The 13794-nt window shown below is 39.3% G+C and overlaps 1 protein-coding gene across 2 annotated transcripts in view; it reads right to left on the bottom strand.

The window, feature by feature from the left end:
- Nucleotides 1-487: 487 nt before the first annotated feature.
- Nucleotides 488-13794, bottom strand: part of LOC126191095 (exocyst complex component 2) — a 143852-nt gene continuing 130545 nt past the window's right edge. For both annotated transcript variants that reach the window (XM_049931824.1, XM_049931825.1), the window contains exons 16-18: nucleotides 8983-9333; nucleotides 3322-3381; nucleotides 488-3201 (exon numbers count right to left, since the gene is read on the bottom strand). In XM_049931824.1, the coding sequence (XP_049787781.1) occupies nucleotides 3105-3201; nucleotides 3322-3381; nucleotides 8983-9333 (508 nt within the window). In that variant the 3' untranslated portion in view covers nucleotides 488-3104. The remainder of the gene's footprint in view (nucleotides 3202-3321; nucleotides 3382-8982; nucleotides 9334-13794) is intronic.

Genomic DNA, 13794 nt, shown 5'->3' with positions numbered 1-13794 from the left:
TTATGATCCTCTATGTTTAAGAGACAGTTGCCATGCTTAGTACCAGGTATTGATCATCAACTCTCTGCATTTCAAAGCAAGTTTCTGATGATGTCACCTCCCAGTACACATCTGTGTCATCTGAACAGCAATGGCTCTATCAGACTGCCTCTGGTATGCCAGACACTACCTTGTCAATGACTCTCCATTAAAAAAAGCATACCAAGTTTCGTTCTCAAAGAAGTCTTCAATCAATTCATATGTTAGGATATTTTATATGCACATATTTTGTTACTGTTCAACAGTTGGAGACCTAATACAGATATGTATTGTGCTGTCTTGTATCGTTGTAGCATTAACACTGCAGCCTATGTGCATCACTGTTGTCAACAACTACATTACTCAACCTTCATAATTAGACACGTTGCACATTCCACAATTTACTTATTTATTTTCATTTCAAAGGTCAGGGACTGTTAAAAAGTCACAGCTAAGCTTACTGAAAAATAATTTATTATCAGTTAATGTAATTTCATAACAAGTTCTTTTATTTCTACTACAGTATCACAATTAATTCGTTTTTCTTCTTCAAACAAGTGGCAACCAACCAACCAACCAACCAACACACACACACACACACACACACACACACACACACACACACACAAAACTAAAAGCCTTTTTATAACTCATATGTAAACAAGTGTATGAGTAATAGTAATAATAACAATAATAATAATAATAATAAACTGTACAAGGAATCATCATCCAGGGTTTATTCTGAACACAAAATGAGAGAATTAAATATTCAATGACTGGTGAACTGAAAAATAAATAACTGATGTGTGCACATATTCTTTAAGCTGTACATCTGTCATTCACACTAAACAATAGATAACTTAAGAAATACCTGACACTGATACTTGGTATAAAGGCTCATTACAGCAACCTTGCATCACACCTCACACTATACACACAGATGCTACATATCAACTAGTTCCAGCCTAATGAAATAAACAGTACAAGCATCCTGAGATAATGTCATAGAACTGGAAGGCCTAGAGCTATTTATACAAAATTACATGTACTAATGTTAAACGAAAGTTAAATAAAAATGGAATAAGTATTGTTATTGTGTAGCTATAAACGTTCTTTGAATATAATAGAGGGAAACATTCCACGTGGGAAAAATATATCTAAAAACAAAACGTTCTTTAATACATATAATAAATAAATTGTTCTGATGGGATATGGAGTGACCCAAGTCTTAAAGCTTCAAACAGCCTTCGGAGGAATCCTCTCAGATAGCGTAATTATACAATTCATTCATTACAAGCTACAATAAATTTCATTACTATGGCAAATTACAATGGCAGTATATACAAAAAAAGAGTGAGAGGCATTTCTTAGCATGGGAAAAACCACATGGAAATGAAAGAAAATACAACATACTCTTATGTGCTCTTTACACTTGTTTGTACTCTAGAAATTGAGATGCATTTAGGATTCTCCTCTCAGCCAGATAAAACAACTATAGTATATAGCATTCAACTACAAACAATGAAAATCGCATACATCCTGACATTCATCATAACAATATTTATTAAAGTGGTTTTTCAGCTGAGCTGCCTCCAATAGCTTCCTGAGAAGTACGAATTGACTGTCAATAATGCAGATCACTTTCTAAACATTTTTAGCATGCTGAAGTGTTCTATCAGTAACATTAATGCCTCAAAAACAGTATATATGGGCACAAGTAAATCAGGTATTCATTTCTTTTCTGTTATCTCATTTGACAGATGAAAGTTTTCTGTATTTATATTATCTGTGTTGCTTTTATAATGAGCAATGATTACAGCTCCGAAGTTGAAAGGTATTGATCACTAACTGAATTACAAGGGGAAAATGAGGAAAGCTCTAGAAACAAATAAGTGGGGTATTTCAGTTTGATATAAGTTTCTGCTTAGAAACAATACCACTAACTTTCCTTAACAATAACACCAGTTTGGAAAAAGCATGAAATAACAAACCAAGAGGAACAAATATCAGTCTGCAGAACAGTACATATTATGATAGTACGAGTTACAGGCCCTTGTTAACAGTATATAAGTTCAGTATTGTCTAGTTTCATAGATCAAATGAAGTCCTTGGCAGAACAACAACTGTTAATAAAAAACAAGGCACATTTTACAAGGTATCCTGCATTTCTTATCACCATCTCTTCCGCCATGGCGGTGAATGAACCCAAGAGAACGTCCAAGGGCACTTAACTGGCACCAAACAACAACTACATTATCTTTCTTTTTACAAAAATGCTACAAGCTGAAGTTTCTATAATATTTACAGCAAAGAAAATCTGAAAAGCATTTGCACTCAAAAATACAATATGTATTAGAACTACGTTAAATAAAATTTTGAAACTGAAAATAATAAAATGTCACTGCATCAAAGAACAATGTCGAATAACTACCTAGTATTAGGAAATTGTCCAGAGTGCAAAACACCTTGGCAGCACACTTTAGCGGTCAAATTGGCTATATGTGTATTTGTTGTATAATGAACTGCAAAATATTATAAGCACTCTGGAGAGGCATAAGGATGATGAGTTCGCTGGTGAGTGAAAGCTTTTGAGCACATACTTGTGAAAAAAAATTGACTCTCAACAACAGTAGAAAAATATTACATGCAGCACAGACACATATGCATGGAAACTCTACTGCTTCTATAAAATGAAGTCACAGTCTGATTCCAATACTTATGTTACAATATATTGATACTAGTTACCATTCTAGGCACCTACTTGGTAGTAGCTAGAAATGGCCAATGGAATCACGAGCTACAGATTTCAGCGCTAACAGCACCTTACAATGAAGAGAGCATTTTCTTAAAAAGAATTGTTATTACTTTTACATTCACTTTGTGAATACCACTTATGTACTGACTGAACTTTCCAGCTACTAGCATGTGGAAAGTATAACAAACACCAAGGTCCACTATTCCAAACAATATTGCACGTGTTCTCCAGTACCTGTTCTGTTCTACACTGGAGTTTCCCAGTAAATGTCTGCTGGAAAAAGGATGGCCTGGAGTGAGCAGCCGAAAGCTGTCTCCTCCTCTTGCTAGAATCAAATGACCTGTGTCTGTTGTGTCTTTGGATCACAGAAACACAAAAGCTGCAGTCGCATGTTCACTCTAAACTTGGCAAGGATGTCTTCAACAACCCTGTTACAAAAGAGATCACATCTACAGATATTCAATGGTTGGAGAAAAAACTCACATCTCATACAAAAATAAAGATAGCAGCTACATATTAAAGAAAAGTCTACAAGATGTTTTACTTACTGCTTGTCTGCTGCATTTGTTAGTGGAGGTATTGCTTCCAGTGCTTCCTCAAAGAATCCCCTATAGTGAAAACATAACATCAGTACAGAAATGGCCAACACAGGGATACACTACATGTAACTAAAAAATTACTCCAATACAAACAGTAGAATAAAATGTAAAAAAAAGTGTGTGATTAATGCTCAGAAGCCAGACAATGTATTCAAAATTCAAAACAGGGCCATCAGAATAATTACAAATACTAACACGAAGACCCATTGCAAAGAACTGTTTAATAAGTGGGGTTTTTTCACAGATCTAAGTGAATACAACTTCAAAAATACAGTTTTAAACAACAAAAATAATAATAATATGCAGCTACACTTGGTAGACAGCTCCATATATTATCATGAAACCACATACAGGGTGAAAAGTATTTAAACTGACAAACTCTGGGAGGTTGTAGGGGACATCAAAACAAATATTTTTCCCTAATGTCATTTTTTCCTATGAGGAGTATTTAAACTGGTAGAGGAAGATTTCTCTGGCGGCAAATTAATTAAACCAACAAACACTTTTCCATTTTTTTATGACCAAGATACAACACACTAACACAACCCAACTTCAATTACAGTAGATTTTCAAAAATGCCTCCATTGACACACAAACAAAGGTTACACCGTCAGATCATGTTCTGTCTGACACGGGCAAAAACCCCAGGAGTATCCTGAACTGTTCCTGCTGCTGTTACTATCCGGGCAACCACATCCTCTTCTGATGCAACAGGAGTTGCATAAACAACGTTGCGCATCTCTCCCCACACAAAAAAAGTCCAGAGGGGACATATCTGGGGATCGAGCAGGCCTTGGTACAGGACCACCTCTGCCAATCCACGTTTCGGGGAACTGTTGGTCCAGGAATCCAAGCACACGATGACTGAAATGTGGTGGCGCCCTGTCATGCTGGAACCACATGTGTTGTCTTGTAGGGAGTGGCACGTCTTCCAGCAATTCTGGCAATGCTCTGGCGAGAAAATTGTAATGGTGCCTGCCATTTAATGGCCTAGGTAGCAGATACGGCCCAGTTAAACAGTCCCCAACAACACCGACCCACACATTAACGAAGAACCGCATTTGATGAGCGCTAGTAACTGTGGCATGTGGGTTATCCTCACTCCAAACATGCGAATTGTGCACATTGAAGACTCCATCACTCCCGAGCGTTGCTTCATCAGTAAACAATACAGAGGATGGAAATGTAGGATGCATTTCACACTGTTCCAGGTACCACTGCAAAAACTGTGCTCTGGTTGGATAACCAACTGGTTCCATGTTGTGGACACACTGTAAGTGAAATGGACGTAACAATTGCTCTCGAAGGACTGTTCTTACAATCATCTGATTCGTCCCCATGTTATGTGCAATTGCACGAGTGCTGATTGAAGGATCCCGCTCCACATGCTGCAAGACAGCTTCCTCAAATTGCAGCGTTCTTACCGTGCGACGGTGGCCCTGTCCAGGTACTCTGCTAAATGACCCGGTCTCATGCAGACCTTGGTACACAGCAGCGTAGGTCGTATGATGCAGGATACGGCGATTAGGATATTGTTGTTGATAAACCCACTGTGCAGCTCGTCTGTTGTGGTGGGCTACGTAGTACGCACCAACCATATCAGTGTACTCACTCCAGGTGTATCGCTCCAATAGTAAACAGAGACAATGCATTACTACACTGGTGGACAGCAGTTGCCTACAAGTGAAGAGTGTAATACGCCCTCTAACAATTGAAGATCGTAATACGGCCTCCACCAGTTTAAATAATCCTCATAGGAAAAAATGAAATTAGGGGAAAGTATTTGTTTTGATGTCCCCTACACCCTCACAGAGTTTGTCGGTTAAAATACTTTTCATCCTGTATATTTGTGTGAACATAGGCTGAAGTTAAACTCTTGACAGATTACAACAAAAAGCAAATCTGTACTATAAGCCACACTAGTAAATTTACGAGAAAGTTCAATTAGACAGTATTCTGAGTTGCATCTCTCACAGTCCCCTTCTTTAGCTCCTGCATAACTAAGGGCAGGTGTCAGTAGGAAGTTTAAGTAGGAAAAGAATTGAAGAAGTGAGAACCATAATGGCCCAAAAGACATGACACAAAGATGTTTGTGAAAATCATATTTGTACACAAAACACCAGTGACAGAGGTCTGACTTGTTTTTTAACCAAGTTTCAGCATCATTGTATGTCTTGACAGCTGTAAAGCTTGTAATAAGAAACTAGAATCAGAACAAAGAACAGATACTAAATGCATCACATATACAATTATGACCTATTCCAACTCTCCATCATCCTCATCATCATCTTTTTCATAAGTATGTACTGGGACTTGAAGTTGAGGAAAAACTGTGAATATACCTCCAATTATGAAGTAGTAGTACTATGTACATGATGCAGACATTAAGTTATGTTGTCAACACTACATAAAAATCGAGCAGAACAGAACAAATAATGTTGTGCTTTGTGCTTTGGACCCATTTGGAAATAAATATCAGAGAAACTGGTGCGACAGGTTTGCATGAATGTCCATATATACAATGTGGGCCAACAGTGGAGACAAAGCTGTTTCACCATATGATCCATAGATGTCAGGTGCATGCATACAGGGTGTTACAAAAAGGTACGGCCAAACTTCCAGGAAACATTCCTCACACACAAATAAAGAAAAGATGTTATGTGGAGATGTGTCTGGAAACGCTTAATTTCCATGTTAGAACTCATTTTAGTTTCGTCAGTATGTTCTTCCACCTACGCTCAATGGAGGACGTTGTCATGATTTCATATGGGATACTCTACCTGTGCTGCTAGAAAATGTGCCTTTACAAGTACGACACAACATGTGGTTCATACACGATGGAGCTCCTGCACATTTCAGTCGAAGTGTTCGTACGCTTCTCAACAACATATTCGGTGACAAAATCTTTATTTACATTCCCACATAAGGAATGCAGACCAAATGCCAGTTTATTCTGATATACTGAACAGCACTGCAGTACATAAAGGAGGAGAATGTAGTGTGCGTTTGTACATATGGTGCTCAAAAACAGTGGTGTACTGTGATGCTGAGCATTATAGCTGATGGACAAAAACTGACACCATATGTGGTTTTTAATCAGAAAATTCTCCCCAAGAGAGAAAGCTTCTCAGCTGGTATTATTGTAAGAGTTCACAACAGTGAGTGGCTGACAGAGGAACTGGTCCTAGACTGGATTTAAGCAGTCTGAAATAAATGGCCACGAGCTCTTCTTCACTCACTGTTAGATAGTTAGTTGATCTCCAGTGGGCCCCACTGGAGATCAAGTGAAACAAAAACTGAACGGAACAATAGGTGTGTGTGTGTGTGTGTGTGTGTGTGTGTGTGTGTGTGTGTGTGTGTGTGTGTGTGTTTCGAGCTTACAGGCACTCAACACTGAGGTTATCAGTGCCCCTGAAAGAAGGAAACTATGACCTAGTCATTATTCCTGATGCCTTGACAATTGTTTGCTGTCTTTGGTTGTATAAATCAATCATAGTCAAAGCTAGTGTAAGGCATTTCTACAGAAATTATATCAGGAACAAAGCAACTTCAATGCCAGGAGGCCATTTGCAATGTGTGCCTGTGTCATAAGTCTTCCCTTGCATATCAGCTGCTTGGCAGGCCATGGAATTTCCAATAATGTTGATAGAAATTAAGATGATCTTTGTGGTAGTGACTAAGCAGAATTCTGGATCATCTAGCAACGATGAAGGACCAGATGCTGGCAATAATGAGAAGGTGGGAAGTGACTGGTGCAGTTTTGTGAAAACAAGTTGCTTTTCTCTTTTCACAAGAATAACTACTGTATTTGTACATAAGGTATAAGTTTTTCTGCTATTTTCTTCCAAAGTCTTGGATGGTTTACAAAGTAACTGCAGTAACTTCCAATCGTATTAATTCCAACCCACAAGATACATGAACATGCCATTTTGAAATTGATGATTTATGATATTTAGGAGGGGGGGGGGGGGGGGGCAGCGGGAGAGAATCTTGATTATAGTCTGCATCATGATTTTTCAAGCCAAAATTCAGGGAAAAAAGTGCAGCCTATATTCACTCAAATATGGTAGTTCTTTCTTACATTTAACTATAAACGAAGTTCGGACCCAAGCAAGTATATTTTATCTGACAGTTGTGTAATTAACTGGCAAAAGATATCAATGGCAGGAGGACTATACCAGTTTTAAAAAGCCTTAAAACATATTTACTATGTAATAGTCTTAACTCACTTCAGGAGTTTACAGCATAAAGCTTGTGACTATTACAAATAGACATTCAGTCTGATCAATAACAAATTACCCACAGAGCACTGTGTGTGTGTGTGTGTGTGTGTGTGTAGTAGAGTTGCAAAACTACTACAGGCTATCACAGACTATCACAGGTAAGTGTAGACAACAGCAGTTTTTTTAGTATCCATGGTCAGTTAAGATCATGATTGTGTTACCTGTGCATTATGTGTGTTGCTTACCTACCGGATATTTCTTTAACTCAGCTTTTACAAGAAAATTGTTGATTTGTAACATCAGTTAAATACTTCATTGATCTTGCACAGAAAATTTTTCTGTTATTCATCAGCAACTTATGCACTTATCAGTAACAACTGGAAACTCTTGCCTTTGATCATGATGAAGGTTGTTTTATCAAGTACAAAATAACAACAACAATTACACAGATTTTTTTATGGTTGTGCATAAAAGGATAGCAGTTACACCATCAACTAGTTTTTATTATTTATAAAGTGCAATTTACATTTGGTAAGGATATAAAATACACGATGGACTAACAATGAAGGATGTGTGGTTCTAATTATGTGCAAAACAAACAAACAAAAAACAATGGGACATCATTGGCTCACTATGTCTCTGTCACACATTCATTTACATTCCCTTCCTTGCCAATGATATCAATATTACCAGTAACCCTATCATTTACTAATCGTTTATGTACTGTGACAAAACTACCAAACTGTGGCTTCGGTACAGCGAAACTTTAGAATGTGGTAATCAATGTACATATATAGCTTGTGAATTATACCATGCAGTGAAATAACTGATGTGTAACTCTTGAGCAGTTGTAAATGTCACTGGTGATGTTTCTGTATTAGCTAAATTGTTTATTTATGATGTAAATAATGTATACTTGCAAGTGTAATCATGATATCCACGCAAACAAATCTTTCTATAAATGAATGTTAATGAATGAATGAATGAATCAACCAGTCCAATCAAATGAGTTATTCCCATATATTCCGTGTGCTGTGTTTTAAGATTCCAGGCTTACAATCAGGGCAGTAAATTTTGTATACGCCTCAGTTTTGGTTTACTGTAAGTCTTGTGTTATGTTAATGTTCTATATTATAATACAGATATGTAATTCTGGCAAAAAAACTCTAGTATCATTTCTAAAAAATGCTGGTCATTGAATATGCCATACAGGTGATCTTTGGTAACATAATGTGAAGTCAAAAAAACTTTGTCCGAGGCCATTTTCTTGTCACATCAAAAATATATAATACTTGCAGACAGCACAGTTTGATGTGATGCCCTGAGTATTAAGACAGAGTGGTAAGGAAGAAATCTGCCTATGGGAGGGTTCTGAAAAGCCACTTACTGAGCTGTAGGGGTCGTGTAGAAGCGCAAAGCTTCCTGCACTGCCCTTATATCTGCACGAGCCTGCTGGTTTCCCTGCAGGCTGAAGCGAGCCACACAACTCATAAGTCGAGCCAGCTCCTCCGCAACAGTTTCAACAATCTGTGACAGTACGCGGTGAACGAGGCCTGGCGACACACGTTGTACCTCCGCGTGAACTGCAGTTACATTTGCTATCACCTCCTTCGCGTAGGGTCTTATGTCCACTGGCTTGAGTGTTGTATCCCAGTCAAAGCGACCCAGGTACATAGATGGTTCCACAGTTCCCACCAGCGGATCACTTTTCTGCTCTAGATATACTTCCAGCACATGCCTGTAAGTAAAAGAAAACACATCAAGAAAGTCATAATAAACGTATGATTACTGAAGTGTGTACTATAAATATATCATCACAGTTTGAAACAGCAATACATCAATTTTTTTTTCCATGTCAAAAGTCCATTGAAGAGCTATTTCATATAAAGAGACTGCCTTACAAATACCAATAACCTGTACATTCCTTCCTGACAATTTACAAAGTTTCACTGGTGGAAGGTTGGTTGGTTTGGGAAGGAGACCAGACAGCGTGGTCATCGGTCTCATCAGATTAGGGAAGGATTGGGAAGGAAGTCGGCCGTGCCCTTTCAGAGGAACCATCCCGGCATTTGCTTGGAGTGATTTAGGGAAATCACGGAAAACCTAAATCAGGATGGCCGGACGCGGGGTTGAACCGTCGTCCTTCCGAAAGTCACTGGTGGAAGATCTGAACCTAAAGTTCTCACTAAACTGTACACTCAATATTTTCTTTCCCAGTAATGGTCAGTCTAAAGTCACATGACAGTCTCTCAAATTTGAAAAAGTAGAAGAGAAGTAGTGGAGGTACTGCCCTTGTCACCCGTTGAACAATCCACAGTTGAAAGAAGTCTGCATACTTTCTTGAACAATGATATCTCAAATACATAGCTGGAAGATTGGTGATATGCCTTTTTTTTCTTTTAATGTGAATATGCCTATTCAGGCTGTTTTACTTTTATTTCTAGACCATGCCCTCTTAGACAAATTATAGATTCAGGTATATCTTCTGAAGAAGGCTCAATTATTTGGGCTGAAACCTAGGTAAAGGTTGGTTTCATTACCGCAATCGAGGCCGACAGTTTCTTATATTCATTATTTATAGAGAATATTTTAAGTAAAAGCATACTGAGGAATATTTCAAACAGTGTTTTTTAAAATGAATGATAAGAAAATTTAATCACCAAGTCTCTGTGATACATGTGAAATCCCATACAATATCATATCAGTCAATTATCACATATGTCACAATCCAGCTGGTACTTGGAATTCCACGGATAACACTTTGAAATTGATTGTGTGCTTCCCCTAGGTTTTAAGTGAAACAGTACACATCATCAGAAAGTAAACAATTCTGTGTGCTCTGTAACACCACTAATCATTTTGCTCAGGACAAGTAAGTGAAGACAAAAGATGACTGTCACATACACAAACACAAAAAATGACTCTGAGAATATAATTCAATAATTTAAGTTATAATGAATAAAAGAAAATACAGTAAATTGTGCAAATGTTTCAGGACATTTGCAGAACACAAACACTGGCTGATGCCACCAAGATGGGCACGTACTCTACAAACTCTATCGAAAAAATATAACCTACCCAGCTGACATTTACTGTTAGCGACTGAGACAACTTGTAGCAGCTATCCAAGAGCATCAACCAAGTCGACAGCTCAGGTGCCACAGCAGTGCAATAATGCACTCCCAAACACCCCCCCCCCCCCCCCAAGCACATAAAAAACATAAGCTATGAAGAGTTTGGCTCAGCAGTTTCTCCTCATCTCCCTTATCCCACAAACAGTACACTGCCACCTTTTATATTCTCTGTTGCACGTTTTTCTAAATGTTCAACAGCAAAGGACACAATCAAACAAATGATTAAAACAAATACAGAATGTGAGAAAGATATTTAATACTGTCAAACAACAGAAGAAGTAAAGAAAACCAACCACATGAGATGAAACACTAAGCAGCCAATAGGCACTTAAACAAAATTGAATGTGTATTTCTTGAAGTTTTCCAGGCAGATCGAATATTCCATCATTTGCTCAGTACAACAGTTAATAATATCCCAGTTGAACTACCAAAAAATGCTGGAATGTTAGACTGAAAATGCTGCTAAGTTTTCAAACAACATCCTTCCTTGGAGTTAAAGTTACATTGTTCCAGGAGAAATTAACTAAACACATGCGTTGCCACCCCCAACCCTCTCTCTCTCTCTCTCTCTCTCTCTCTCACACACACACACACACACACACACACACAAAGGTGCTGTAACTCACCAAACGAGAAAGCGTTGGTATGTTGACAGAGACAATAAAAAACACACAAAACACACACAAATTTCAAGCTTTCGCAACCCAAGGTTGCTTCATCAGGAAAGAGGGAAGGGAAGGCAAAGACAAAAGGATGTGGGTTTTAAGGGAGAGGGTAAGGAGTCATTCCAATCCTGGGAGCGGAAAGACTTACCTTAGGGGGAAAAAAGGACAGGTATACGCTCGCGCGCACGCACACACACACACACTTCCATCCGCAAATAAACAAACACAGGCAGACATATGTAAATGCAAAGAGGTTGGGCAGAGATGTCAGTCAAGGTGGAAGTACAGAGGCAAAGATGTTATTAAATGACAGGTGATGTACGAGGGGCGGCAACTTGAAATTAGCGGAGGTTGAGGCCTGGTGGGTAGGTGTCAGTGGGAAGTATCCAGATAACCCGGACGGTGTAAAACTGTGCCAAGATGAGCTGACCATGCACCAAGGTATGTTTAGCAACAGGGTGATCCTCATTACCAACACACTGTCTGCCTGTGTCCATTCATGCGAATGGACAGTTTCTTGCTGGTCATTCCTACATAGAAGGCTTCACAGTGTGGGCATGTCAGTTGGTAAATCATGTGGGTGCTTTCACACGTGGCTCTGCCTTTGATCGTGTACACCTTCCGGGTTACAGGAATGGAGTAGGTGGTGGTGGTGGTGGTGGTGGTGGTGGTGGTGGGAGGGTGCATGGGACAGGTTTTACACTGGGGGCGGTTACAAGGGCAGGAGCCAGAGGGTAGGGAAGGTGGTTTGGGGTTTTCATAGGGATGAACCAAGACGTTACGTAGGTTAGGTGGACGGCAGAAAGACACTCTTGGTGGAGTGGGGAGAATTTCATGAAGGATGGATCTCATTTCAGGGCAGGATTTGAGGAAGTCGTATCCCTGCTGGAGAGCCACATTCAGAGTCTGATCCAGTCCCGGAAAGTATCCTGTCACAAGTGGGGCACTTTTGGGGTTCTTCTGTGGGAGGTTCTGGGTTTGAGGGGATGAGGAAGTGGCTCTAGCTATTTGCTTCTGTACCAGGTCGGGAGGGTAGTTGGGGGATGCGAAAGCTGTTTTCAGGTTATTGGTGTAATGGTTCAGGGATTCAGGACTGGAGCAAATGCACTTGCCACGAAGACCTAAGCTATAGGGAAAGGACCGTTTGATTTGGAATCGGTGGCAACTGTCATAATGGAGGTACTGTTGCTTGTTGGTGGGTTTGATGTGGATGAATGTGTGAAGTCAGCCATTGGACAGATGGAGGTCAACGTTGAGGAAAGTGGCATGGGATCTGGAGTAGGACCAGGTGAATCTGATGGAACCAAAGGAGTTGAGGTTGGAGAGGAAATTCTGAAGTTCTTCTTCACTGTGAGTCTAGATCATGAAGATGTCATCAATAAATCTGTACGTAAGTTACGTATACATAGGCAGGATAAAATTGTATGGTAGACTTACTTCCAAACCATAACCAAAAAAATTTTTTTCTGCTTTCAACACTATCGCTGCTATAAAATCCACCATGCCCCATTCACCAACAGTTCCTTTCACTATTAAACAACCATTTCGGCTAGTTCTAACAACTTTCACTTTATTTCCATTTCCGTTTTTCCCTCGACACCGATCATTTTTTAGCTGCTTCCCACAGGTTTTAACGTCATTATTTCTTCGTCAGACAATTGTTAGCCTCATTTTCATAATCTGCCACCATAAAACCACACCTTTTAATACATTTACATGCAGTTTTTTCGAAATTTTCCCGAATTTCTCCACCCTTTAACATGTATTAGAGACAACACAACCACCTAACCTTTGTGCACATCGTTGTTTACCAACCTAAGTTCACCACAGGATCAACATAGCTCAGCTTTAATCAACATTTTTTCGACTTTCTTCACACCAGATCTCTAGCTGCTTTTTAGTTCACCTTTATCTCTCCCTATATATTTTTATTTTTATTTTCATTTCAGCCTCTGTTAACTTTCCACATTCTAATACCATGTCACCCTCACAACATCCCCACAACGACCCCATTAAGTTTTATTTACATTCCCTCCGCAAACATACCTTCGCCCTAGCCGGATTACACTCCCATATTTTATTTACTCAGGCTTGTCTGACGTTTGGCATTACCCCCAAAGGCCTCACACTTAAAGTTCCCATCTCTGGCTGTAACCCTTCTTTCCATCAGTCCCTACACCAGTTCCAAACAGAACAATCCATAGCCCTCACCCGCCTAATCCTTCACCTACACATCAACTCAGCCAATGAACACACCCGTCAACTCCTATCCCTAATAAAAGTCCTCAATCTTTCCTCTCCCACATCCACACCGGCTGTTCAGAGCATACTCCTACAGGCCAACCACAAATTAGAACAGCATGCCACCCTCCACCTCAAAAAACTATCCAATCTCCTGGT

Source organism: Schistocerca cancellata, chromosome 6, assembly GCF_023864275.1.
Source record: "Schistocerca cancellata isolate TAMUIC-IGC-003103 chromosome 6, iqSchCanc2.1, whole genome shotgun sequence".
In the NCBI taxonomy this organism is placed as follows: domain Eukaryota; kingdom Metazoa; phylum Arthropoda; class Insecta; order Orthoptera; family Acrididae; genus Schistocerca; species Schistocerca cancellata.
The sequence above is the reverse complement of the archived record's forward strand: the minus strand, read 5'-3'. Positions and strand labels throughout refer to the sequence as shown.